The 26,618-nt window shown below is 38.7% G+C and overlaps 1 protein-coding gene across 1 annotated transcript in view; it reads left to right on the top strand.

Moving 5' to 3' along the window:
- The first annotated feature begins 5,106 nt into the window (after nucleotides 1-5,106).
- The window catches only part of spega (striated muscle enriched protein kinase a), a 39,328-nt gene continuing 17,816 nt past the window's right edge, over nucleotides 5,107-26,618 (top strand). The window contains exons 1-5 of the mRNA XM_016273684.1: nucleotides 5,107-5,498; nucleotides 19,763-19,867; nucleotides 20,204-20,318; nucleotides 21,025-22,229; nucleotides 22,736-22,897. Coding sequence (XP_016129170.1) covers nucleotides 5,141-5,498; nucleotides 19,763-19,867; nucleotides 20,204-20,318; nucleotides 21,025-22,229; nucleotides 22,736-22,897 — 1,945 coding nt within the window. The 5' untranslated portion in view covers nucleotides 5,107-5,140. The remainder of the gene's footprint in view (nucleotides 5,499-19,762; nucleotides 19,868-20,203; nucleotides 20,319-21,024; nucleotides 22,230-22,735; nucleotides 22,898-26,618) is intronic.

Raw genomic sequence — 26,618 nt, forward strand, 5'->3', positions numbered from 1 at the left:
AGTAGCTTGGTGGAGTAGACTCATTTAGACCAATATAATCATTAGGTTTTAGCCAGGTTTCAGTCAAGCAGAGTAAATCAAAACAATTATCTGTGATCATTTCATTTACAATAACTGCTTTGGGTGAAAGTGATTTAATGTTTAAGAGCCCAAACTTTAAAAAAATTTTTTGTTAATTTATTTTACATTTTTCTGGTTTAATCACGATCAGATTTTTTCTAGATCCTGCATTAAATTTATATATTTTGACCTCACTATTCGGGGAACAGACACAGTCTTTATAGATTGTACAGCGCAAGTACTTCTATCATTTAAGCGGGTAGAACACAAGTCATCAGGGCAGTTATTTGAGATTTTAGCGCGAAAAAGCCTAGGACGCTCCCAGAAAAGATTCCAGTTATTAACAAAGAGCAGTTTCTGTTCTTTACACCATGACAATAACCATTCATTTAAAGCAAAAAGCCTACTGAACTTTTCGTGTCCTCGTCGATACGTGGGAAGCAGTCCTGACACGATGATCGTCGTCGTGGCGATGTGCGGTGCACCGTCTCGATCAGGCTCCTGAAGTCTCTCTTCAGTGTCTCTGTCTGCCGCAGCTTGGTGTCGTTAACCCCCGCGTGAAGCACGACCGCTCCGGTGCTCTCGTCGCCCTTCAGGATCGCGGGTATCTGCGCAAAAACATCGAGAACACGAGCACCAGGGAAACAGTGAGCGTGCACTTTACCTTCAGATAACGTAGCGTGGACGTGCCGGACGATGGAGGCTCCGATGATCACAGCGTCACGTTCCGTCTCGCGGAGGGGAGCGAAGCGGTTCCGGGTGGAGATCTCGAAGACCGGAGGCGGCGGAGGGGGAGAGGTCGTCGCCCGGGGCCTGGCTCGCGTCTTTCGGCGGCACCGCGCAGGAGTGAAGGACATCTGGGAAGATCGCGTCCTGGGTGCACCAGTCCTGTGCAGAGAAACACACGGAGGGTGGGAGAATTAGCAGCGCGCTGTATACTTACCTCGGACTTGTGAGCGTCAGCCTGGGATGATTCCAGCCTCTCAGCTGGGTCTGCCTCTCCACCAGGTCGCGGATCTGCTTCTCCACGGCCTCCAGCTCGAGCTGCATTCGGTCCTGCAACGTGTCCTCACCTGCAGTCAAAGGTAGACACACATTCGCCATTAAAGCAAGTAACAGTGAGTAAAACAATGGTAATGTGTGTGAATAGAGTATTAGTAATGTAAGTGAGATTAGCGGCAACCACGCTGGCGATGCTAGCGGGCTATTTGCTAATAGCGGACTCGGGAAATCAAAATAAAACTAGTGATAACAAGGCGCTCTGATTGTTTTTGTTGTAGAATACGATAGGGGATATATTCACACGTTATAGAAACTAAAATGATGGTGTATAAAATTGATTTTAAGATAAAAATTTAGACGACAAAGAATTACCTTGACGGAGCTCAAACTCAATTGAAACGCATGTGCATGAGCTGTCTGATGACCTGTTGCCCTGACCACTGTCAGAACTTGAAGAACACGTGTTGATGTGTTGTCCACAGAAGAAGTGTTGTCCACGATCCTGTAACCTCCTAGGACTTTGATCACGATAGCCCTCATGTCTGCGTGCTTCATAGTAGTCCCTCTTGCCACTTGTGTCTCTGTATGAAGGTCTACTATGTTCTTAGAAAGAGTCACAGTCAGTATATGAATGTCTGTCATACCCACAGCATTCAGATGTACGCCCTCGTGAATCCTCCGGGCTAAGGCTGTGCCATTGACTATTCGCTGAAGTGTGTCTGTTGACCTCGAGCTGAAGTTATTCCACTCTCTGGAGAAAATCTTCTTTCCCATCCCCCAAAAAGATGGGCAGAAAATTTCCATTAAAACACTGCACAACATGTGAACTACTCTTGCCAGGCAAATCGCGTGCTGAATCCGCTTGACTCATGTTACAAAACAGTTCAGTTCTCTCGCTGTATCGCACAGTAACAAAATATCCCGAAAACTCCAGAAAACTAGGATTACCGTTCTACTGGTCTGTTTTAAATTCGCATTCCAAACATCTGTAATCTAACGCTGCTGTCCAATAGAGACAGAGCGCATTTAGGCCACGCCCACACCGGGGGGGGGACAATCCAACCCTCTCCATTGACTTTGCATTGCGGGAAGCTGCTTCCTTGTCATTTCTGATTTATAACAAAAAAACAGAACAATGCCTAAAAGCTGCTGTGTGACAAGGTGTACAGCAAACAAGCTAAAAAACCCAGAACTACGTTTTTATAAGCTACCGAACCATGAAAGCCTTTGACATAGTTAAAAATAAAAAAGCTGGGTCGGCTTGGTTTTCAGATTATGACGCGTGATGCTCTGTCTCTATATTCACGAACAAAATTGTCCATGGTTGAAACACAAAGCAAAATATACGTCGTGGAGAAAAGACGGCTGAAATCTTGAACTCGATTTCGTTGTCCGCCGCCGGGATGCCGCATCAATCTATGGAAAGCCATATGGGTCATAATTCGCACGCTTTCCACCGCCGTATCGATATTAAAACGCCGTTTTCATAACACCGCCAGGCGTTAAATAAGCGCCGTTAGGCGATAAGTTAACGGCAGACGCACCACGCGTTAAAATAACGCCACACGCCGACCGACGTTAAGTTAACGCCACACGCCACTTAAGATGCAGATTTATTTGCTCATCTACATGGACACACCTCTCATGGCTACAAGGACTCTACGGCAAGTCGGAGCATCCAGTTTGCAAGAGCGCGAAGATGGCAAGTACAGCCCTTACAATTCTAGATGCAGGGGGAAAATGCCCCTGAATGAGCTTTTGTCTCATAAAGTTATCACACGAGTCATGAATGAGTGCAAATTTGGAAATAATTTTATACAACAGTTAAATAAATAAGAAATGTTATGGTAAGTCTTATGGTATATTGCAAAATATATTTATAATCAGTTGTGAAAATGGACAAAATTCACTGGGGGACCCTAGCTTGGAATCAGGTGGTGGGGGGGTTAATGGTAATAAAAGGTAAAATAATAAATAAATATATATTATATTTATATAAAATATAAAATGTATATTTTATATAAATATAATATTTAATAATATATATTTATTTATTATTTTACCTTTTATTACAGGTAAATTTTTATTTTTTAAAACTTTTATTTTACCCCCCCCCCCCCCCCCCTGGCGGTGGAAAGCGTGCGAATTATGACCCATATGGCTTTCCATATCAATCGCATTAAATACCCGCCGAAGAGAAAGTTCACTCACACACCATGTGCATCGTCCAAACCCGCTGCCACCAGAAATGTAAGAGGGTCTATAAACCATCAAAGGATTCTCCAGTCTCTTGTAAATGGGTCCACGAGAATAATGCAGGCAGTACACAAAGATATGAAACGTTTCTGACTTTTATTGGACTTATATAACACCATGCGCTGCAGCTTATCACACACTGCACTTTTATTTGTCAGCCTATCTCTTTCTTTCAGTAGCGGAAATTTAAATGTGAGATTCTGGAAATGAGATCTAAATTTAGCGGGTAAGGTCGGGTCAGGAAGAAAATTATTCTAAGCAGACAGCGGGTGAACAAAGACTGAATATATAGCGGGAGCGGGTGGGTGCGGAATAGAACCTTGCGGGAGCGGGACGTAAAAAACAGTCCCATGCAGACCTCTACTGTGCATGCTTGACCCACGCATCCAAAACCTACGCATACGTCAGTGCGTCAAATCCTAATAAAAATAACAAAATTAACTCACTTTACATAAAGACAAAATAACCATACAAAAATAAATCTCACGTTAGTGTCAACAGTTAGTCCCTGCTGGTAGATGCTGTAACTACCCCATTATGCATGCAAAAGTATTTTTTTTTCAAATGATTGCCACTGAAAATTAATCATGAATTCTGATCAAGTTAAATTTAGGAAGCAATAAATAAATCATAAATACTGAATTATCTTACGGTAGATGTTTTATTGATGATGGATTCAAGGAGTCTGAAATGAGACATGGACTTTTTTTAAGGACAAAATGGGTCTTTCTCAAAACAAATACATCTATGGAGTAACATCTGTGTTTGACTTACTCACAAATCTTATAACTGTATTAAACACTCAAATCGCATAGTAAAAGCATTATAAGAGGCTTTGGGACGTCCTAAAAAAATTCCACCTACCCTTGCTCCAGCTGTCACTTGAAAGCTGGTAGTATTCGCCTGTCACCTCTACAGACAGTCAGTGTAGTATAAAGGGCATGAAAGGAAAGATAAAGGGGGGTAGAAGAGAGAATGGAACGTGTTAGATCTTTAAATGACTTGAGCTACCATCTAGTCAGCAAGGGTCCGTGTGACGTGCTGGTAAATTGCTGGGAGAGAGGGTCACAATCCAAAAGAGGGAAGGAACACTCTATTGCCCTCTCTTGTATAAACAGACCCTGGTACTGGACTAATACTACATGATCCCGAGAAGGCTAAAAGATTAAGCTGCAGTTAATGAAGATATCCAGAGGCATTGTGTTGGGGTAAAACATTTCTAACATTTTACTGTTAATTGGATTTTGGTACAAGGAGCTATGACGTAGGGCTTAATTTGCCTTGTAATTTACAGTTCCATATTCTAGTGTACATGAAATTTAAATTTAGAACAATATTTCTTTCAATATGTACAACAAATTATTATTGTTATATTAAATTTTCATTAAATCTAGATGTATTTTAATGTTATGTGCACATTAATAATTAATAATAATAAGAATTTATGCATTTAGCAGACGCTTTTATCCAAAGCGACATACATTGCATTCAGGCTATACATTTTTTACCAGTATGTGTGTTCCCTGGGAATCAAACCTACGATCTTTTGGGCTGCTAACGCAATGCTCTACCACTGAGCCACAGGAAAATATAAACTTATATAAGTTTTTGATCAGACAGTCTGCAATTAAATATTTTTAATAATTGCTCAATTTCAAAATACCATTGCTTTGAATTATTTTTGCAGATTACAGACAAGTTTTATCATGACAGCCTGTAACAAATTGGGGAATATAATATCTCAACAAGTCAATGGCCACCAAAGGATTTGTCTCAGTGCAAAAGATTAAGTTTAACAGTGCTGCTCAATATAATAATCACAATGAAAAAAGCTGAACTGGTGAAGAGAAACTCAAGCTCAATGATTTCCCCGACCCAAGAAACGTTGACGGAGCAGTCCCCTGTCGAAGCTCCACCTGTGTTCCTCCGAAAGCTGAAGTGGGCCGCTGTTGCGGCAGGATGTGATGTCCGTCTGAGGGTGTCTGTGGGAGGCAACCCAAGACCCACGCTGCATTGGTACCATAATGACGACCCTTTGATAAATGATCTTGAGGATTATGACGGATTGTGGATACGAGATTGTAAACAAGCTGATGGAGGCCTCTACACCTGTGTGGCTGTTAATCACCTGGGTGAAGCTAGAACCAGTGCTGTCCTTGCTGTGCTGGACCTTGGAGAAGGTAAGATGCACTGTATAATACGTGCCTGAGAGTAAATGCAAAACCTTGCAGAAGAAAAAATATTTCCCAAGTCTGCGTGAAGCCAGCTTGACTATGTGGTCTGAATGTTAATGAAAGATAAATTTCCCTTAATGTGATGAGGGAGGGGTTGCCCCTTCTTGACTCTCTTGGTATGATGTACAGCATGGCTTTATTTCTTTCAATGGTTCTGAATCTACACTATCAGAAAAAAAGTACCTTTAGGAGTACAACAGCTTATCACTGGGGCTATACCCTTAAAGGGAAAACATTGTACCTTATCTACTTGATCTAAATTGAACTTATTGGTACCTTAAAGTAACAACATGTACCATTAAGGTACTGATGTGAACCTGTAAATAAGTTACAAAGATGACCCTTTAAAGGGATAGTTCACCCAAAAATGAAAATTCTATCATTAATTACTCACCCTAATGTTGTTCCAAACCCATAAGACCTTCATTCTTCTTCGGAACACAAATGAACTTTGTTCTTGCATTGCTGTCTATGAAGGGTCAGAACGCACTCAGATTTAATCAAAATATCTTAATTTGTGTTCCAAAGATGAACGAAGGTCTTACGTGTTTGGAACGGCATGAAGGTGAGTAACTAATGACAGATTTTTAATTTTTGGGTGAATTATCCCTTTAAGGGTATGCCCCAGTGACAAGCTGTTGTATCCCTAAAGGTACAGTTTTAAACATTTTTGTCTAAGTGTGAAAACATGATTATCCTAACACTATAACAATAAGCTATAACAATATGTTTCCATTGGTAAAACAATGTACATTGGTTAATATGAATTAACAATGCTTCAGTATTATCATTCCTAATAGATTATCATTTCAACATTTACTAATTATAGTTTTAAAATCAGAAGTTGCATTTGTTAATAATATTAGTAAATGCACTGTGAACCACATGAACAAGCAAGGAATAATTATATTATTATTATACACATGATAACATTAAAAAATAATAAATACTTTTGAAAAAATATACTGCTCATTGTTAGTTTATGTTACCTATAAAATTATATTCATTTGATTATAAAAGTATAATCAAAATATAATATAAAGCTAATGTCTGGGACATAAAAGTGTTACACCAGAAAGGCTTCTTTCATTCTTTTTGAATAACAGGGGGTACACTGTGTAAACTTCAATGCTTCCAAAACAATTTAAGTCCCACTTCTGTGAGTTATTGCTGTTCTGAATCTAAAATACACAAGAGCTACACCAACTACAACACAGTCAATGGCTATGACTATGCAGGGTCATCAGCTGTCAGAACACTCAGCACCTCTCGCTCTTTCTCTTTTAGGCACTGTGTATCTCGTCCTGTTCTCTTCTCCCCACAGTCTCTCTCTCTCTGTCTATCTCTGGGTATTTACAGCCTGGAATGTGCCAGAGCTCCAGTTACAGATTTACTGTTACTCTGCCACACATCATTCTCAATTATAGATGTGGCTGTGTTGGACTGATGCCTGTGTTTTTATTTAGACCCACAATGATAACAAATCTGAACAAGAGTTAAGGAATTACAAAGCATCATTGATCCACTCAGAAATGTATTTCCCATTTAGTGAATGAAATGTAGCTAAATGAAAATCACAGTAGATAAGTTCCTGGCTTGACTAATAAAATAAATATTGACTTTATATGACAACTAATAAAGGGGATCAAATAATGTCTTAAAGTAGCTGGAGAAGCACACCTGGAGCAGGAGAAATAGGATAAACATAAGTTGTTTTTTTTCCATAATTGTGTTGTGAATTTTACAGATAGAGCAAAGAGCTATGCTTTAGAGCTGTGCCAAAAACTGAATATGCCTTCATGGTAATCTGATGGTATTAGTGAAAGGCAGAGTGTGAGAGAGGTCCTCTCAGGGTTTATTATACCACTCAAAATAGACCACTGGACTCTCCCAACAACATCAGTGAGTTCTGAGTTTAGTAAGAGAAACATACCCAGACAAAGGGCAAAATTTACCCACTTTTATGGGAAAAATATAAGCTTCATTTTTGTGGTCTGGGGATAATGAGAGCATCATACTGGAAGCCATGACAAGTCAAAAGTTGTCTGATCAGAGGAATGCTCAGAGTAATGTGAGGAGGGGAACTGTTGGTCCTAGGAAGGAGAAAGAACAAGGTGAGTTAGGTTTGTACAAGATTCTGAATTCAATCCTTTATCTGTGGCAGTGCCAATCCAGACGAGTGCTATATATTTGTTTTGCTCTGATTAGGTTTGTAAAACCAAAGTATGTTGATCAAGCTCGCAAACTGGTTCTATCACACAACATTTATGGGGAAAAAGCATGGTTTTGGCATATTTGATACCTTTTTTTTTTTTTTGGTTGTGTGGTTTGAGGGGTCAGTGGGGCACACAAGACCGATGTGTAAGTCAAAGTCTGCCTCCCTTGATCCCAAATCCTGCTTGTGACATTTAATTTGATAACTTCATCTTTGCATCTGCCTCTGTCAGTTCCAGGATTCTATACGTCAGTGGATAAATCCATGGAACAGGAACTAAATATTAAAGTTTACATGAATTGATGTGACAAGATCAGTTTTCTTCAATGTGCAGACATATTTAGATTAAACAGGAAGTTATGATGAGACTTATCAAAGAGCTCATCCTTTTTTTAGTTTGTCACAGCCCAACAAAGCAGGACTTGACAGTTTGTGATAGATACAGTTGAGATTAAACTTTTTTTTTAAAAATACAAATACAGTATTTTGTATTTTGAAAATACAAAAAATACATTTGAAAACTGGCCATCCAGCGAAGTACTACTATTAAGGCTTGGTCGCACCAAGAATGATAATTATAAAGATAACTTTATTAGTGTATCCTAAACATGTGCTGCAGTTATGTGACCTCTGTCACTGTAAATACTCGAGCTCTATAACACATGATTGATTTTGATTGGCTGTCAATGTTTTTATCATTCATCAGTAGGATAAAATTGCTCTGAAAGTGATTTGAACAATATCATGTTTTTTTGTGCCATTATTGTTATAGTTGTGGTGTGGACTCTGCTATTCGTTTAGATTTAAACAATAAACTAAACTAATATGGTTTAAAATGCATTATTTCAGCGCGATAAACATGATAATCAGAACCAAAACAGATGTTTTTTTTAGCAGGTCCGAGCTGTAATGGTGCAGCTCTATTCTGGAAAAGGGGGCGGGGAGCAGCAGCTCATTTGCATTTAAAGAGACAGGCCCGAAAAACAGCATGTTTCTGCTTTCACTCAAAATAGGCATTTTCAAAATGATATAAGGGCCTTTCGCACTCTTTAGTTCCAGAACTAAATGTACACTACTAAAGTACTGGGACGATTTTGCGCGAACTATTTCCCAGTACCATTTAAAGGGTTGCAGTCGCACCTGGGGAAAGCAGTTGCTGCTGTGACAGGTATGCTTTATCACCTCATTTTGAACTGCATATAGAACTACAATAACTATTTTAAGCATTTTGTATGTTTTATACACAGCAAAATTATTATGTAATTATTATGCATTTGACAGAAAATCCAGAATTGTCAAGCTGACCATGTAAATGGTGCTGTGAAGGTTTATATGGTTGTCAACGAATTGGATATTTTACTCAAAATTAGATAACTTCAAAAGATTTTGGCTTTAATAAAAATTTCCCCAAGAGACCTGGGGTCCACCATGATTTTTTTTCCGGCAGCAGAGCTCCTGAATGCGACAAGCTCGTAATAAGAACTTCAAAAGTTGGAAGTAGGAAATTTCTGCACATGAAGGTAGCATTATTCCTTGTTTCCTTACAGGAATCATGAAAATTCACTCCAAATCTAGATGGACTCGTACAGCTGCAGCTCACATGAAAGTGGCATGTCTGAACTAGTTGACACAGGAAATCAACTGCGTAATAAAGAGGTTGACTGACAAAAAGTATTTTATGTGTTTTGAAAATACAAAAAAAAATAAAAATTAAATACATTTATCAGAAATACTGCACATCCCTTAGTGTGAGGGTGGGTTTTTATTTACCTTTCGTGTTATAGTGTATAGGTGTATATATGTGTATATTTTTTGTAAACGTGTATCTTGAAATGTTTATGTTCCAGTTTGATGTTTCTTTGACACTGGTATTTTGGTATTTTTTCACTACATTTTTGCATCATCACTTGTGACTTTTGTATATATTTTCAGTTCTGTCAATTATGTTCACCTTGCACAACAGCGCTGTTGTAGGTACAGCCATTCTGTATGTGTGTGTGTGTATATATATATATATATATATATATATATATATATATAGTTTGTTTTATTGTGGCCACAAATTAAAAATATATGAACCCTCGTTTTAATTAAAGGGTCCCCCTCGGTGGGCCCCCAATCAGCCCAGGCCCATATGCACTTGCATACCCAGACGCTACACCCGTGGTCATACATAACGCACACATGTATCCATTATTTTAATGGGCAAACAAACTGTTTCTCGATGCATACTTCAGTTTATTCATGTAGTTGTCAAAATGAATGTACAGTGAGTGTTTTATAATGGATGCTCACTGAAGAAGCGTGTTTTGGAGAAGTTTGTGAGGATCAGTGGTGTTTATGTACATATGGGCATCAGATGCTCCAAACACAGACACAATCGCTTGTTCTGACAGAGGAATTGTTCACTGATGACGTCGACCCACCTTCAGATCGCTGAGTTTCCACACAATCAGAATGTTTTCATTTTTCATTTGTATTTTGGTGTGTTTAGTGATTCTGAATGGATCTGTATAGTAGTTTATGTGCAGTCCTTTGGCATCTCTCTGTGGTGGAAAGTTGACTTGTGGTTATTTGTTAAAGTTATGGTATAATTGAGCTTTACATACCTAAGTAGTAAAGAATATCTGCAGTGACATTTTTGCAAAGTATGTTTGCAAAAAAAAGAAGAATGAATCTTTAAATTTGTCTTGAATTTGTTTTAGTAAAAAATTATTATATGGAACTGAAAAATAATAGCACTGGAATAGAAAGGTTTTTGTGGTTAGAAAAGGTTGGGGGACCTTGCAGTATTGATTTGGAGAGGAGGGGGACCTTGGAGCAAAAAAGGTTGAGAACCATTGCTCTAGTCTAGACAGACCATAGACTTGGAACTTTTTATTTGTTAATGTCTCCTCCCCTTACAGACCTGAGACTGCTGAAATGTTATCCCTTTTTTGATGAAGAGGAGATTGCAATTTGGTGCCTCTCCATTCCAGTGTTGTGACTGGCTGCTGGCACACACAGTGTGGCCCAGACTTCTTTCCCCCTATGTAACTCATTTGTATAATTTAAAGCAAACAGTTAAGAACAGTGTATTTAAACAATGCATTACTCACTTCTTCCTTTAACCAGTGCATTACAAATGCAACAACCATACATTTGGCATGTTCTGAAAACACAGAGGCCAAACATGATGGAAAAGGTTTGAACTGACATGCATGCATTCATTTGCTGAATTTTTGTGAAATGTTGTACTATAGATAACTGCCACATGAGAATGCTTATTTCTCTGAATATGAATTTCTCTGGTATGAAATGGGTGTGCTGTAGTTTACATCAATTTTAAGGTTTCCAAACAAACTGTAGTTATGAATGAATTTGGTTGGATTTGTGTGGCTTTTCTTTGTGTCAGCCACAGCTGCTGCATTCAGAGGTCCTAATACATTGTTATGGTAGTCACAGGCCAAAACAACATTTTTAAAAATGGGCACTGAAATGTGCTGTTTTATGGCTGCCACAGTGGAGAAGTGTTTGCTACATTTTGATTGGATCTTGATTATCTAAAAGAAACAAATTTTGTTTTGGCCTGTGACCACCATAAAAATTTACTAGGACCTCTGAATGCAGCAGCTGTGGCTGACACAACGAAAAGCCACACAAATCCAACCAAATCCATTCATATCTACAGTATGTTTGGAAACCTTATTTTGATGAATTTTGAATTTAAACCTTAAATTGATGTGAATGGGATGATTTACAACATTTGTTGAGATGGTATTTTGCTACCATTAGGCCACTGAGTTAGCCAAACTTTAAAGTGTAACAACCAAATAGCTACAGTCGACTACTTTTTACAAATGCTCGAAATGTGTTTTTTGAATTAAAGATTCTGCACCCAGCAAGGATCCTGACCAAATGGTAGGCTTTCCAGAGGTCTAGTTTGGTGAAGATATGTCTGTCCCTGTTGGCCTGTGAGAACCAGGTCCTCCCCAGCTGCATAAGCTCCTCAGAGCACCTGATCAGTGGGGGACATTCAATCAAAATAGCGGAGGTGTGCAGCTCAGGCAGTCGAATATCATGATGGCACTTGCCCTTGAATGCGTTTGCCCACGTTGATGTCCACATCAATCAAATCTAAATCAGAAGCCGGGTCTCTAAAGACCAGCTTATCTTTAAACGCCAATGATAAGATGCGATGTAGGGCTGCCCTCAGGGCTCACTGTTAGGCTGCAACTGGAAAGCAAGGTTATACTAGGTAATGAATGCTCAACACCTCTCCAGATTGCCATCATAAATTTCTGGAGCAAAGAGATTTGACTTGGGTAGAAGCCCTGCTGGTGGCCTCAGCTGAGGGAGATCTTGAGGCTGGACAGGGGAGGCTTTAGATATGGACTGCTGTAGAATCTCAGGAAAAATTTTAATCATACTAAATTCTCAGTCTCCAGATAAACACAGAAGTAGAAGCCACAGATAAACAAAAATGGCAATAGACAACACTAACCCTTCCTAAACTCAGGTAGTCTCTACAAGGCAGGCTCGAGACTGAACACAACACAAAACAGTTGGTACGAATTCGCTTAATAACCAGTTTTAACTAAAGAGTGCACAGCAGGTTGTGCTACCTAGTGGCGGTGAGACTAATTGCAGGAGGGAATCTTATACATCCATCAAGAGTCAAACAGTATTCTAGGTTATTGTTGTAAGGGAAACAGGTCAATAATTTAGCTCAAAGGGAATCATTTAAGATTTTAAAGGGAACTCCACCATTAATATGTAAGGGAATTAGGACAGAATCACTGTTTTACGGCAGATCACTGAGACAGCCAGCGAGTCAGTGAACGAGCCGTATGACATCAATTCTGCAATGGATATCAATATCCAAAATATAGTGAAAACACTATTAATTAGCATAGTAACAAGATCGGCAGTTTAAGACATTAACTTGTGAGCACAAAACACAAGATACTTCTCTTTTCCATATAAATAAGGCTTTATTGGATAAATCTAAGACATATAAACTAATCTAACACACGCATTCACACACAAGTTGCAGAAAGAGAGAAAGTGAGGAAAATAATTAGTTTAAGAGAATGAAAATGTGAAATCCCAAGTTACAGCAATATGTGCATGTCTGTTGTGTGGTTCTTGTGTATTATGTTTTCAATGTCTTTTACTTTGGATTTTTATAGTCTTGTTTCCCGTTTACCATGTGTCTCCATTCCCCATCAAGTGATCCTGTCTTGTGCTTCCCTAGTTCATGTGTTTTGTTCTAAATGGTTCCTTTGTTGCATGTGTCATGTTTTCATTGGTTGGTTTATGTCATGTGATCCAGAACATTGCCAACTTACAAGCTGTAATTATGAGTTCTACAAGCATGTGAACATTTTGGCATTGATAGTGTTGCCATAGGAACACATAATTCAGAAGTGGTCAGCTCACATGTTGTCATCTTGAAATGATGGTAATTACAGCATGCCGGGACGTAGCTAATATTACAAGATGTTGACTGAATGTCCAGGGTGAGTTTAAATGCAGAGCGTGATTGCAGCTAACATGGAACAGGTGTATATAATTAATAACCTGGGGAGAGTGAACACTTTGTTGGTGAAGGGAGAGAGCTTGGTGTTGATGTGACATAACTAGTCATCCTGTATTTAATACCATCTGTGCATTCAATTAGCTGAGCAAAGTGGTAGGTTTTGTTGGTGTTTGAGGGCCTTGAGGGGTAAATATCCTGATTTACCCCTACTCATTCTCCAGTCATGTTCATCTACCTTGTCTTACATCGCCTACACCTCTATCATAAAGCTAGTTACACTCAACCACCATCCACATTCTGGGGTACATCCTGGCCTGCTCCAACCATCCTTAAAGAACTCCAACACATTCTCAGATTCTCAAACTTTTTACAGACTATTCATTCTGAACGTCAACTCCCCTTACCACCAACAACTTTGCCCTGGTCTTCTGAAGCTGCTCAAGCCTTCATTCATGCATTTTCGTCACAAAAAAAAAACCTTTCCTCAAGCAGAACTATAATACTGGCTACTGGGAGCTAATTGCCATCATGCTGCCGATCAAGGAGTCACACCACTGGCTCAAGGGTTCGCACCATCTGTTTCAGATCATCATAGATCACTTTAGTGAACAATATCTTTGGGATGTCAAGTGGACATCCGGGGATAACCCCCAGGTTTTGCTTATCCTCACTTGGCAATGGTGGCCCTAGCTTCAGTGCGATGGCCACAATGTCGTGATGACTGTTGACTGTTTGTCAAAGGCCTGTGGAGACACTGGAACTTCTGCTTACCGCAAAACTTAGTTTCTGACCATGGTCTTCAATTCATATCCTAAGTCTGGAGTGCTTGAAGTTACAGGGTATCACTGTTAAACCCTATTTGGATGGGACTAGTTTTACAGGGGGTCATTAGAAAAATTTATGTTTTACAGAGGTATTTTGCGATTTTAATCCTGTCTGAATCTGCCACGTCTGTGTTTTTCTCACACAACCTCTTATAATTCTAGAGCAAATTACCTACAGTTTTTTGGCAAACTCAGTGATTCTTTGAGAAAAGTAATCCCATCCAAATGCGATTGTCTGTGATTGCAGACAATATTTTTTTCACAATGCATTTCCTTGTGTGTTTTGGCCAATGTGAACTACTGTAGATGCTCTTACCGCGTGCATTTTTGATATGAATGCCTCCTGGCAAAGAAATAAAAAATAACAATAATAAAACCGAAAGCTAGATCACTTAAACTATTAAGTCTGTCTGCTGTAAAATTAGCATCAGTTAAGATTATCCATGTTCATTTCTGCACTCAAGTACATGATGTTTTAATTACATGTACCTTTATGAAAATTAAGCATGGTTTTACTACAAATAATTAAAAAAAATACATTAAAGTAACCACACATTAATCATGGTTTTGCTATACTAGCCATATAGCTTCACCATGGGATTTGTAGTAAAAGTTATACTGTGATAATCAATCTGAATGAATATACACAATGCATGCATATAGAACGAGTGATCTTTGCAACGCCTAGATGTACAAAACAGACCCTCCCACCTCCGTAATAAACACTCAAATGAAACGCAAACATAGTTTAGAAAACTAGTCCCGTCCGAATAGGGCTTGAGACTTTCGTCAGGCTATCATCCCCAGTCCAACAGCCAGTCCAAGCACAAAATCCAGGAAATCTCCTGGGGCCAGTTGCACAAACTGCTTAGATTAGTCTAAAAAAGTCATCCATTTTTTTTCTTCAAGACTGGTCATAACTTTTTTAATTCAGTTACATAAAGATACATTTGTCTAATTTGTTCTAAGATTTGGCAGTTCTTAAGACGCAGTCTTAACATAATTGCTATCTGGCTCCTGGTTCCTCTGAAATTACTGCCATCAACTCCAGCAGGACTGGAGCCGGTGGATACTCACCTCACACTTCAGTTTTCCGCATGCAGTGTTCTCTTTATGACTCCCTTGTGGATACTTTTCATCTTTATTGTGAGACATATCTTTATCAGTTTACCTGCTTTATTATTGTTCCATCTTCTACGTTAATGTCTTTTTTTTTTTACTGCTATTCCGGCTCCATATGCTCTGTTTACCCATGTGTTCAATAAATATCCCAACACTTACTATAGGTTCACACAGTCATCAGGCTCGGTCTGCTTTGTTACAGTTTCTAATAAAGTTAGCAAAATAATTTAAATGTAAAGCTACTGAATTTGTTTACACAATTAAAGAAAAATAGGAATGAATTGCAGCTAAATTTAAAATAAGGTCAGTGCTCCAACCTACAGAGTGTTCTGTTTTTAGCTATAGGCCTATGTAAGAAATTTTAATTAATCTATGACAATATTATTGTCTTTGTGGTTTCATTGATGCATATTTGCCAGCTAAAGATTGAATGTCATTCTCCATGCAGTTCACAGAATTTCATGTAAACACAGACAAAATAAAGCATATACAATTTTCATTGTGTACACTGAATGAAATAATGCAAATAAGGCCATCGTAGCAAAAGGAAAAAAAAAAAAAAGTTAATGCTCTGTGTCAGCTTTCCTTCTTTCCCATTCCAGCAGCAGCACCATCGACATGGGAGTAGTGTGACGTCACCACAACCTGACAGAATATATAATTAATGCTTTGCATTGAGACCAATAGTCTCTCTCTCTTCACACCAGCACCACAGACAAAGGAAGAGATGAGAGAGAAAGAGAGGTAGCGCACTCAGGCAGCTGAAAATTTTGTTTTTGCTTTGAATGCACTAAGATCTGCCTCTTTTATTAGCTGCCGCTTGATATTTTTTTCTCTTTTTAGTCTGTTTAGTCCTCTACCACTCCCCCTTTCTTTATTTCTTTATCTCCAAAGGGGATTGAAAGAATGCAAGTGGGTTTCTGTAAAAGACAGATTTTTCATCCCTTCTGTTGTGACTAGGACCGAGCTGACCTCCATCTCCTGCTGTGCCTTGGAATATTTTATATTTGGGGGGATCCAAAACAGCTTGGATATTGTCATTTACTTGAGGAGATTTTTTAATTTTTCCCATGAATTCTCTTTTGTCACAAGAGGATCATGATTGGATGTTTGTACTGTTTCTATTGCTTTTTGCATAATTGTGTATTTTGGTACATTCTTTCTGAGGTAAAAGCTCTGACAGCGACATAACTGTGATTATTAGGAGTGTACACAGGAGTCGATAAAAAACAGGATTTAGATTAGAAATAGACAGTGGTATTCTCTGCAGAAACACAGGCAGGTGGCTCTGTTGTTTAGTCTGGAAGATAGATTAAGTTCATCTGAGGCCATGAAGAAAATCTGGTCAAAGAAAAGATTTCAGGTGAGTCGTACACTTTTTCTTGAATTGGATTTAATTTTTTTCTTGGATTGGCAAATCACACTTACAGTGTAGCAATGTAAAATAAGTGATGTAGTTGTAGTTAATTCTTTAAGGTATCCTACCAGCTACCTCATGTCCAATTGTTTATGTACAACCAATACAAAGACTTTGAAACAAACAGACCTGATGTCACTATATATAATATATATTTTTTCATTTATTTGCCTCTAAAATGGGAAATAAACAATTTTTTAGGCACTGTGGCAACTACATTACCTAGTTGCCTTGGTAGCAACATAGGAGTACATTTGAAATGCTGCAAGCCTGCAAGCATGAGAAATGACAAAGGAGGGAAAAGGCATAAGTCTTTGCCTCGTGTCATCATGATATATTTATAGATTGTACATTGTTGAATGAAAACCAAATTATTTACACCACTAGCATAACACTATGGATGCAACAAACAGGCTAAAAAACCTATTTATCACTTCCCAAAATTAACAGACAGCCTTTTGTGTAATTTTTGTCTTTCCAGACAGCGGGGCATTCTAGCTGGACGTTTGGGAGATTCACTCATGGTGTGTTTTGCTTACGACACAACAGTAAAAAGTCCAAAATCGCAAACCTATTTGTAGACAAAAAAACAACAACAACAATGGAAGTGTGTGCACTACTTTACAGAATGGATATGTTTTGCAGAATAATCATGGCGTAGATGGTTAAACAGGGTTAAAAATAGCTGCTAAGACAATACATTTCTATCCATAGATTTTTTAAAATGTTGACATCACAAATTGTTGGGTATTCGTAAGGAATGCAGAGCTGATTGAAGGTGTACAATAATAAAAAAAATTTAATTTAGCCTGTAATTGTGGATATGTGTGTGTGTATGTTTGTGTGTGTCATGTATATGCTCCCACACAAATGCATGTCTGCAGACATTGGTTTCTATAGTAACAGTCTTCTCTTGTCCACTTCTGCTTGCTGCCGTTATGGAAGTGAAGTTTTTCGCTTGTGCAGGAAGCAAAGCAATGGTAATTGTTTTCCATTTCTGTGATCCTCATCTTTTATTACTGGGTTCTTGGATGGATTTGGGTTTGCAACCATGCATTATTATATACATAACTGTAAAGTATACTGTAGGTTTTCATTCGGAGCTCTTGTTTAATTTCATAAACGTAGGGCCTGTCCACACGAACGCAGTTATTTTCAAAACTGCAGCTTTTTCTACGCAGTTTGGCCATTCGTCCACACGCAAACACAGCACCAGGTCATTGTACACTATTTGTTATGGGAAAAGTAAGGCTTGCACACAGCATGGTTTGTTTTTTCTTTCTTTCTTTCTTTCTTTCTTTCTTTCTTTCTTTCTTTCTTTCTTTCTTTCTTTCAATCTATTGTCAATCTATTGGGAGATATTATCTGAAATTGTCATGCTATATCCAGGAAAAGACAATACGGTCTGAAAGTACTTTTACTTTAAGTCAAACTATGTAGGCCTAATTAACTTGACAAACTATCCATCATTAAAAAGATATTTTAAGCTTCAATTTTTGACCTTTTTACTGTAAAAATCTTTTAGTGACAGTAATTTATTAATATGTGCTAGGAATTGTAAATATCACAATTATTGAGGGGGGGGTTTAAATAAGTGGTTAAATAAAAGAACCGTTTTGAATGATAAAACATGAAGACAATACATAGTGCTCATATTTCTTCCAGCAATCTCAGGTATTTCATAATAGGGGAGCACGGGGCACAAAGTAACATGGGGTTCATTGTAACACACATGGTTTGAATATTTCCACACATGCTAGCATAACAAAATTTACAGTATTTATTAGTTACCATATCAACATTATATAGAAAAAAAGTGCGCCAAAATTCATGGTGAATTCAAAATTCAGATATCGCTGAACATTTATTTTACCATAGTAAAATTACAATTCTGGCTTAAGTAAATTTCAATTAAAATTTTAAGTAAAGTTTTTATTATTAATTTAAAATGAGACAAATCTGCTATTACTATTATTTATTAGTTCCGTTTTTTAATGCTTTGATAACTAGCAGAAGACACTAACCAGTTTTAAATTTCAGTTGCGCAGATGGGGCATGTTTTAACACTGCATTACAATGTGCTATTCTATGACATTAGCGATGTAATTTACACTTTTTACTTTAATGACTTTTAATGAGAAACAACGAGAAACAGGTGAATAAAGACTGACAGTCAATGTTTATTGTTTAGAAATTATTATTTCAAAACATGTAAAGCATTTTTGCTCGTTTATGTGGGCCATCCCAAGCATGGTTGCAATGTGTTCATTGTCAAACTCCAAAATCAGATTATTTTTAATTCTTAAAAGCGCCATTATTTTATTTGAAAAAAATATATATTTTATTTTATTAACAAAATATTTTAGTTTGTCTTGTATATTTTTTTCATTCGATCAGATAACATTTTAAGCTGTCATATGGTCATGTTACAAAGTGCCCCTCAGATGTTACAATGTACCCCACCTACGGGACATGTTGTCACATTTCACTTCCATTTTTTTTAGGGTAAATAAAGAAAAACGTATACACTGTAATTATGAAACAAAGCAACATATTTGTACTTGACAAGTGTAAAATTACTGTGGATAAAAAAAATTATATTCTGAACCCATGTGAATTTACACAAACTGAGAAAGTCAAAAAGTGTTACTTTGTGCCCCGCTCTCCCCTACATAATAATAAAGTATATGTATTGTATAGTGCCTTTTGACATAGTCTTTATCACCATATAGAGTACTTTAAACTTTTGACTCATTCTCTAATAGAAAGCCAGATCAGATCACATAGGTAGGTTGCTTCAAATAAAACAATTTTTTTAGAGCAAAATCATGGTATAAAATCTCATATAATGTAGTGATTTGACACCATGCTAAGCTAAAGTGCTAGCCCTTAGGCAACTGTTACTGATTATATTTTATGACTAATTTTAAAAAGTAAGTATGCGTAAGATCATTGTAATGTTTATTATTTTAATTAGGATATTTGATACAAAGGTATCAGAGTTTTTTTTTTCTCCACAGATTTCTTGCAGCTAGTTCATTAGGAAGAAATTAAATTTTATTTAAAAAATCGTACCAATACATTTCAACATGCCTCACCTACTCTCTTTAGACTCAAACAGTACAGAGGATGAAAGTGCGGAGCCTCAGGTCTCCATGGAGGTGAAGGAACATTTCATGCCTCCCCAGAGGGAAGCAATTAACAGTCAACCTACTGGTAAGAACATACTGAGTGATTTTATTCCCCCTTCAGCAATTTTCAGTTTGTAGCGTCAATGACATTTCCACATTTGGCCACAAAGCATAACAAATGTATTTTTCCAATGACAGTATACACAAATAATGGCCTTTCAGAATCATTTACTGCAAGACAAACTAAAATTGTGATTGGTAAACCCTCCAACAAAGCTCACAATTCATAAACGTATTATAATTAATCCATCCATCAAATTAACCAGTTGAAAAAAAAAAAAACTTTAACATAATATAAAATTCTTAGCATAATAAAAAAAAGCTATATCATGATATCCCATTAACAGAATATTATTTTCAGGCAGGGGGAGAGCAGTGCTTTCCCATATCCCAGGTGATGGTCCAGTTGTGGAGAGGGAGCTGCAAATCCTGGGCTCTAGAGCTCCTGGTCTTCGGGATCCCTTGTCACCTAGCAGGCAAGCAAATGCTGGGTGTGTTGAGAGCCCTCCAGTCAGACACCTGGGGATTGAAGCTCTTGTGCGGGCCTCACAAATAAGTGTGTACTATGTGGCGTTGGGGTCAGAGGAGAGTATGTCCTTAGCCAGTGACTACTATGGCAGTGTTTTGAGCCTCTATCGAAGAAGGACCTTTTCCATTTACAGTGTTCAAGATTGAGTGCTGGCACACTGGATATGAAAAGGCATAAAGTAACCTGAATTAAGGCGGCACAAAATAAATGCATTACATTTAGATTATAGGTCTAAAGAAACATTTAAAAATAGTTTTTGTTACCATATTCTTAATTTATTGTGGACTTTTATGTCAACCATGCCATGTCATGTTATGTTTTTTTTAATTATTATTCCTACTTTCCTTTGACTTCTCTTGTATTATTTTTTGATATGGCTTTTTTCTTACAAACCTTTTTGCATGCCTTTGTATGTGACATTTGTATTCTTACGGCAGTCTAATTTAGATTTATTTATCTCCAACAATATTTTACATCTTTCAACACGGTATGTTTTCCAATGCATGTTTTATTGGATAACTATGTTTGACTATTTTTCATTTTTCACTCAAAAAATGCACTAGTAACAAAATAAAAAATCACCCATTTTGCCATTTTAGTGTTTTAATTTTTTTGTCATAACGCAAAATTTTCCACAATCACCCTCATTTCAGGGACCAGTTGGACTTTATAAAAAGGGAAACATCTCCATTTGTCCAAACCCAGCCATTCCAAAACACTCAAGGTCCCATTACCCTAAGTGATGTAGAGCCAACAACTGATCCAACAACTGCCCACAATGACACCAAAACAGCCATAAATGGAGCTGAGCTACCTGTTAAAATCATAAGCTCAGCTCCATCTCAAAGCAGTGGTTCCCAAGATAAATCCTCCTTCCAAACTCCAAAAGCATCACAGGCCAGTTCCAAAATCTTAGACAAAGTGAGAGCTTTTGAGGAACAAAGACACAGCAGTAACATACCAAAGTTGTCTTCATCAAGACTACCATGGGGCTTCAATCGAACATCAACCTGCAATTCTGAGGATAGTAGGAGTAAATCTGGAAAGCTCCAAGACAACTCCAAGAGTGATGTGGCACTCAAGAGGTCTTTCTTCAAGCAGAAAGCATCCTCTCTGGAGGAACAGTCAACCTATGTACAGAAACATTTTCAAAGTAAACTCTCAGAAGAGCTTCACAGAATAAAAAAACTTGTCGGAAAGTCCAATATCAAGAAAGCCTTTTCAATGGATCAGCTCACCCAGACTGACAAGCAGTCCACTGGAAACACTGATTCAGTTCCAGCCCAGGTAATTCAGAAGGTTGAAGAGACTACTAATTCAAAGGATTTACCAGAATCAAAAGAAAGATGGTCAGCCTTGCAAAAGGAGGAATCACAACAATTACAGAAAGAGAAACTGGCAGATGAATCAAAACAACCTGAAAGGAAATCACCTCCTGATATTACAGAAAACCAGTGGAGGAAACATTCTAAGCCCAGGCAGCTGTTGGACAGGCAAGTCATCAGCGAGAAGGTCACTTTCAGTAAAATACCAGGACAGTGTTCACCAATGGTGCCAAGGACAAATATGTCCAGCAAATTACCAAAATCACCTGTAGAAATACCACCTGTTCGAACCATAATGCAAGGGGGTTTGGTGCAAGCACCCCAAAAACCTCCAAGGTTGTTTGGTTCAATTTCCGTGCTCCCAAAGTCATTTAAGGAAAGAGAGGAGAAAAAAGACTCACCACTTATTCCTAAAATGACCATACCTACAATTGTGGTTGAAAATAAGCCTGTGGATGAAGAGGCACATAAAGCAGAGAAAGGTCAAAAGGAAGTTAACAAACATGAAGGAAAAATAACCAGAAGAAACAGAGGTAAAACTTCTTCCAATAAGCCACTATTTATTAAAACACACAGGGTTAAATATAAAGTGTAATGGCAAGCTTTTGTAAATGTTACAAGCAGCACTGTAGTTTATTAGATTCATACATTTTAAAATATTGGGGGTTCAATACACTTCAAGAGCAATCAACATAATTTGTGGCAAATTGCTGATTACCACAAAAGTAACTTTGAATTTAGAAGCAAGGGGGGCCAATTTTTGGAGGATTTAAAATAGGCGTGTGCAGCTTACAATTTTATACAAGTCACTTACATTAATTATTCTGTTTACAACAAAGTTGTAAAATGCTATATAGTTTAACAAAAAGGTTAGTAATTTCAAACTGAAATTGTGTTAACGCATTATTTGTCTTGTGGCTCTATTATTGCAACAAAACAGTGAATATTTTAATGATTGGGAATTTGTCCATTTATAGTCCATACAACTTCCATTGTAAATGACTCATGATAAACTTAGTTTGTTGTTGTTGTTTTTTAGATGTGGAGGGACTAATGGACATTTTTGGAAATTACATGTCTGTGGAAGAGGTCCCAGCAGAGGCCCCCATGTCTGAACCGCCACTTAAGAATGCAATGGTAGCTGCTGGATCAGTGGTGATGCTTCAGTGCATCATCAAGGGAGGGAAACCTTTTCCCAGAGGTAAGATATTCTAGACCTAAGCTACAGTATTATTTAAATGCTTGTTATGTGGCTCTTTAAAATTATCTTATCATCATCCTCATGTTATCTTCTCCTGTAGGACTAATATTATAACAAGTAACAGTGGAGACACTCTCTGAAATTAACATATATCATAACATGGTTTGAAATGGACATCCACCAAATGCGGGTGAAAATCAGTTGTGGTGGGTAATTCTGTCAACTCACTAACCAATTTGATGTGTTAAGATTCATATAACTAGACAGACAGTATCTATGATATAGACAACATCAACTTGTGGCTTCAACTTGTGAAATGCTTCTAGGAAAGTTAATGTTAATGTAAAATCTGTGCAGATTCAGTGGAAATGTAAGTAAATATCATCAGGTTTTTGCTGCGTCTGCGCAGATCTGTTTACATGAAAATGACCATTTTTAGGCAACAAATGAGTCATGCTGTGGTTTGAATTGTGTCATTTAGAAGAGCTTCATAATAGTAATACAATTACATGAATGCATACTGTATGTTCAGTGTCCTCCAAAGGTTTACAAACAACCTAGCTTTGGACAATATCAGCATAACATCTTTTCAACTTATATTAATTTAAAGTTAGGCTAATTAAAGTAACATTATTAAGTATCACCATAGACCACCAATAATTATTTTCATTTTGATTGCATAATAATGGCAATATAAACACATTACAGTCATGCAAGGCAGTTATCACTTTTTAACTAAGCAAAAGTGTGTATAATCAACAAAGAATACATTTTATCAAGTTCTCTGAACCAGCCTAATAGTGAAACATTACTGTCTAGCAATCCTAAAACTATTCTTCTAAGTACTTCTGCTATCTTTGGCTATAGTGGAGAAACCTAGTAAGTGTTTCCTTTTTAGGCCACAAAGTACACAGCACATTTATAGTGCCCCTTGTTCCTTCATATAATGGCAGCCTTGTTTTATTGCAATGTTTAAGATAATTGTTTTTAATTGACTTGGAAAATTAACCACTGATGAAATATAGTTTAGATAAATCCCAGGATGTTTTTCTTCAGATCATGTTTGATAACTAATTATGCACCTTCCTCCATCTGGCCATCTGGGATTATGCATCCGTGTATGACTGGCAACCATATCATTTTGAATAAAACAGACTTTTAATAGATTAAAATTAATGAAAACGCATTACTATGTATTTTTGATATTGTCTATGGTCCAGCACCAATCTATATGTTTCTAATGAGGTTAAATGTTTATTTATGTACTGGATGGACAATGTCGATTTACTTCTGTGGGTGACAAAAAAAAATCAGATTTTGGCCATATACTTTGCTTAAATAATAACCACTGTAGCAAGTAACATAACTTGTACAGCAGCATAATTATTGCAGTCACATTTTGGAACACAACAATACATGAAATCAAGCTTGCATAGCTTGAAGTGTCTGTTCTCAGACTTGCACTGAGTATGTTTCAGGCTTACAGTAACAGAAAAACACCTCACTGGCTTTTCTTGTGTTCCACAAATAAATTAATCAGTGTCTTTCAGATTGTCATTGAAAAAGCATTTTTATTTAGGTATTTTTAACTTGAGATATTGCTTGTACTGAGAAGACATAAGAGAGCAACATCAAACATATGAAGTTAATGTCATGGGAAACCAGATACAAACCACGATCAAAGTATCAGCAGATCTACCTACAATAATATTTCTCCTTAAAGAAAATAGACAGTGCACATAACAGCCAAAACAAGACATTTTAAAAATTTTTTAGAGAATTGCCATGACAAGTTTAACCTAGCAGCAATTGTGTGACACATTTCAACAAAGGAATGTTCCTGGAATTTTCCATTAAGCCACAGTGTTTGTTCTGCGCTGGGGGCACTGCATTTCATAAGTGGAAAACGTCTCAGGTTACGTATGTAACCATGGTTCCTCGAGGGAACTCGAGCTGCGTCGGAAAACACTTCGGGAACGCCTTCTGTGACCACACTCTGAGTCACATGTGAAATCAGTCCAATAGCTGAGCGGGACATCACGGGCTGGTGACTTCATGACCAGGAAGCTATAAAAGCACGTGCGGCGGAGCCGGCGTCAGCTTTAGGAATGTGGCAAGCGCTGGCAGGGATGCCGGAATTATGGCAACGAGACGCAGCGTCTCGTTCCCTCGAGGAACCATGGTTACATACGTAACCTGAGACGTTCCTCTTCAGGAACTCGAGCTGAGTCGGAAATTGATTCGGGAACGAGAATGCCCACGCCGCCAGACTTCCAAATCTCTGCCTAGAGTGGCAGCTTGCACAGCTGGGGCGAGAGAACAGAAGAGCCAGGAGTGACTCACATGTCTAGACCATAGAACCTGACGAAGGTAAGGGGCGTGGACCAAAGCCTTAGAGGCCGCCATACTTCGAGTAGAATGAGCCTTGACCCCTAGCGGCAAGGGGAGATCAGAGGACTCATAAGAGATGGAGATGGCATCCACTATCCACTGACTGAGGGTCTGTTTCGTTGCTGGAAGACCTCTCTTAGGGGGACTGTAGCAAACAAGCAGCTGGTCCGCCCTCCTCCACAGGGCAGCTCTGTGGACGTATGCGTCCAGTGCTCGCACTGGACACATACAATTAAGCTTCTGCTGGTGTGGCTCTCTGAAGGGAGGAGGACTGAAGACCTGAAGTACGAAGGGCTGCGGTGCAGATGAGGGGACTTTAGGAACATACCCCACTCGAGGGTACAGAAACGCTTGGCCAGACTGGGTGCAAAGCCAAGATAGGAAGGGGCCACAGATAGGGCCTGCAAATCCCCAACTCTCTTAAGAGAAGATATCACCAAAAGAAAGGTAGTCTTTATCGTAAGGTGGCGATCAGAAATCTCCGCAATTGGCTCAAACGGAGGCTTACAGAGAGCTTCTAGCACCACTGCCAGGTCCCACGTGGGGACGCGAGATTGTACGAGAGGCCTTAGCCTCAGCCTCAGCGCACAGCGGAGGAAACGTATAACCAGGAGGTGTCTTCCCACTGACTGACCACCGAGAGGGGCGTGATAGGCCGCAATGGCCGCCATATAGACCTTCAGGGTGGAGTGGGTCAACCCTGTAGAGAAACGGGCCTGCAGGAACTCCAGTACTGTACCAACTGGGCAGTTAGCTGGGTCGAGCTGGCGGTCTCTACACCAGGAAGTGAAAAGTTTCCACTTCAAGGCGTACAGTTTCCTCATGGAGGGAGCTCTGGATTGGAGGATGGTCTCAACAACCTCAGTTGAGAGACCAGAAGCTACTAGTTGTGCCCCCTCAGGGACCACACCCATAACTTCCACAGCTCCAGGCGGGGGTGAAATATCGTACCCTCCGCCTGTGAGAGGAGGTCCTTCCTGACGGGAATCTCCCATGGAGAGCCATCGAGAAGGGAAATCAGGTTAGAGAACCATATTCGGCCCGGCCAGAACGGGGCTACTAATAGTAGACGAACTCCGTCTTGGCGCACTCTCTCCAGAACTCCCGGGAGCAGAGCGATCGGGGGAAATGGCATCCAGCCCCAGTGGAGCTGGATGAGTCAGAGAGAACCAGAGGGGACAGTGCGATGTCATCTGAGTTGCAAACAGGTCCACCTGGGCTTGGCCAAAAACTCTCCATATCTGCTTCACCACCTCGGGGTGAAGCATCCATTCCCCGGGCCTCGGCCCCTGCCTCGACAGGATGTCTGCTCCCACATTGAGATGCCCAG

Source organism: Sinocyclocheilus grahami, unplaced genomic scaffold, assembly GCF_001515645.1.
Source record: "Sinocyclocheilus grahami isolate Dianchi unplaced genomic scaffold, SAMN03320097.WGS_v1.1 scaffold80.1, whole genome shotgun sequence".
Lineage (NCBI taxonomy): Eukaryota > Metazoa > Chordata > Actinopteri > Cypriniformes > Cyprinidae > Sinocyclocheilus > Sinocyclocheilus grahami.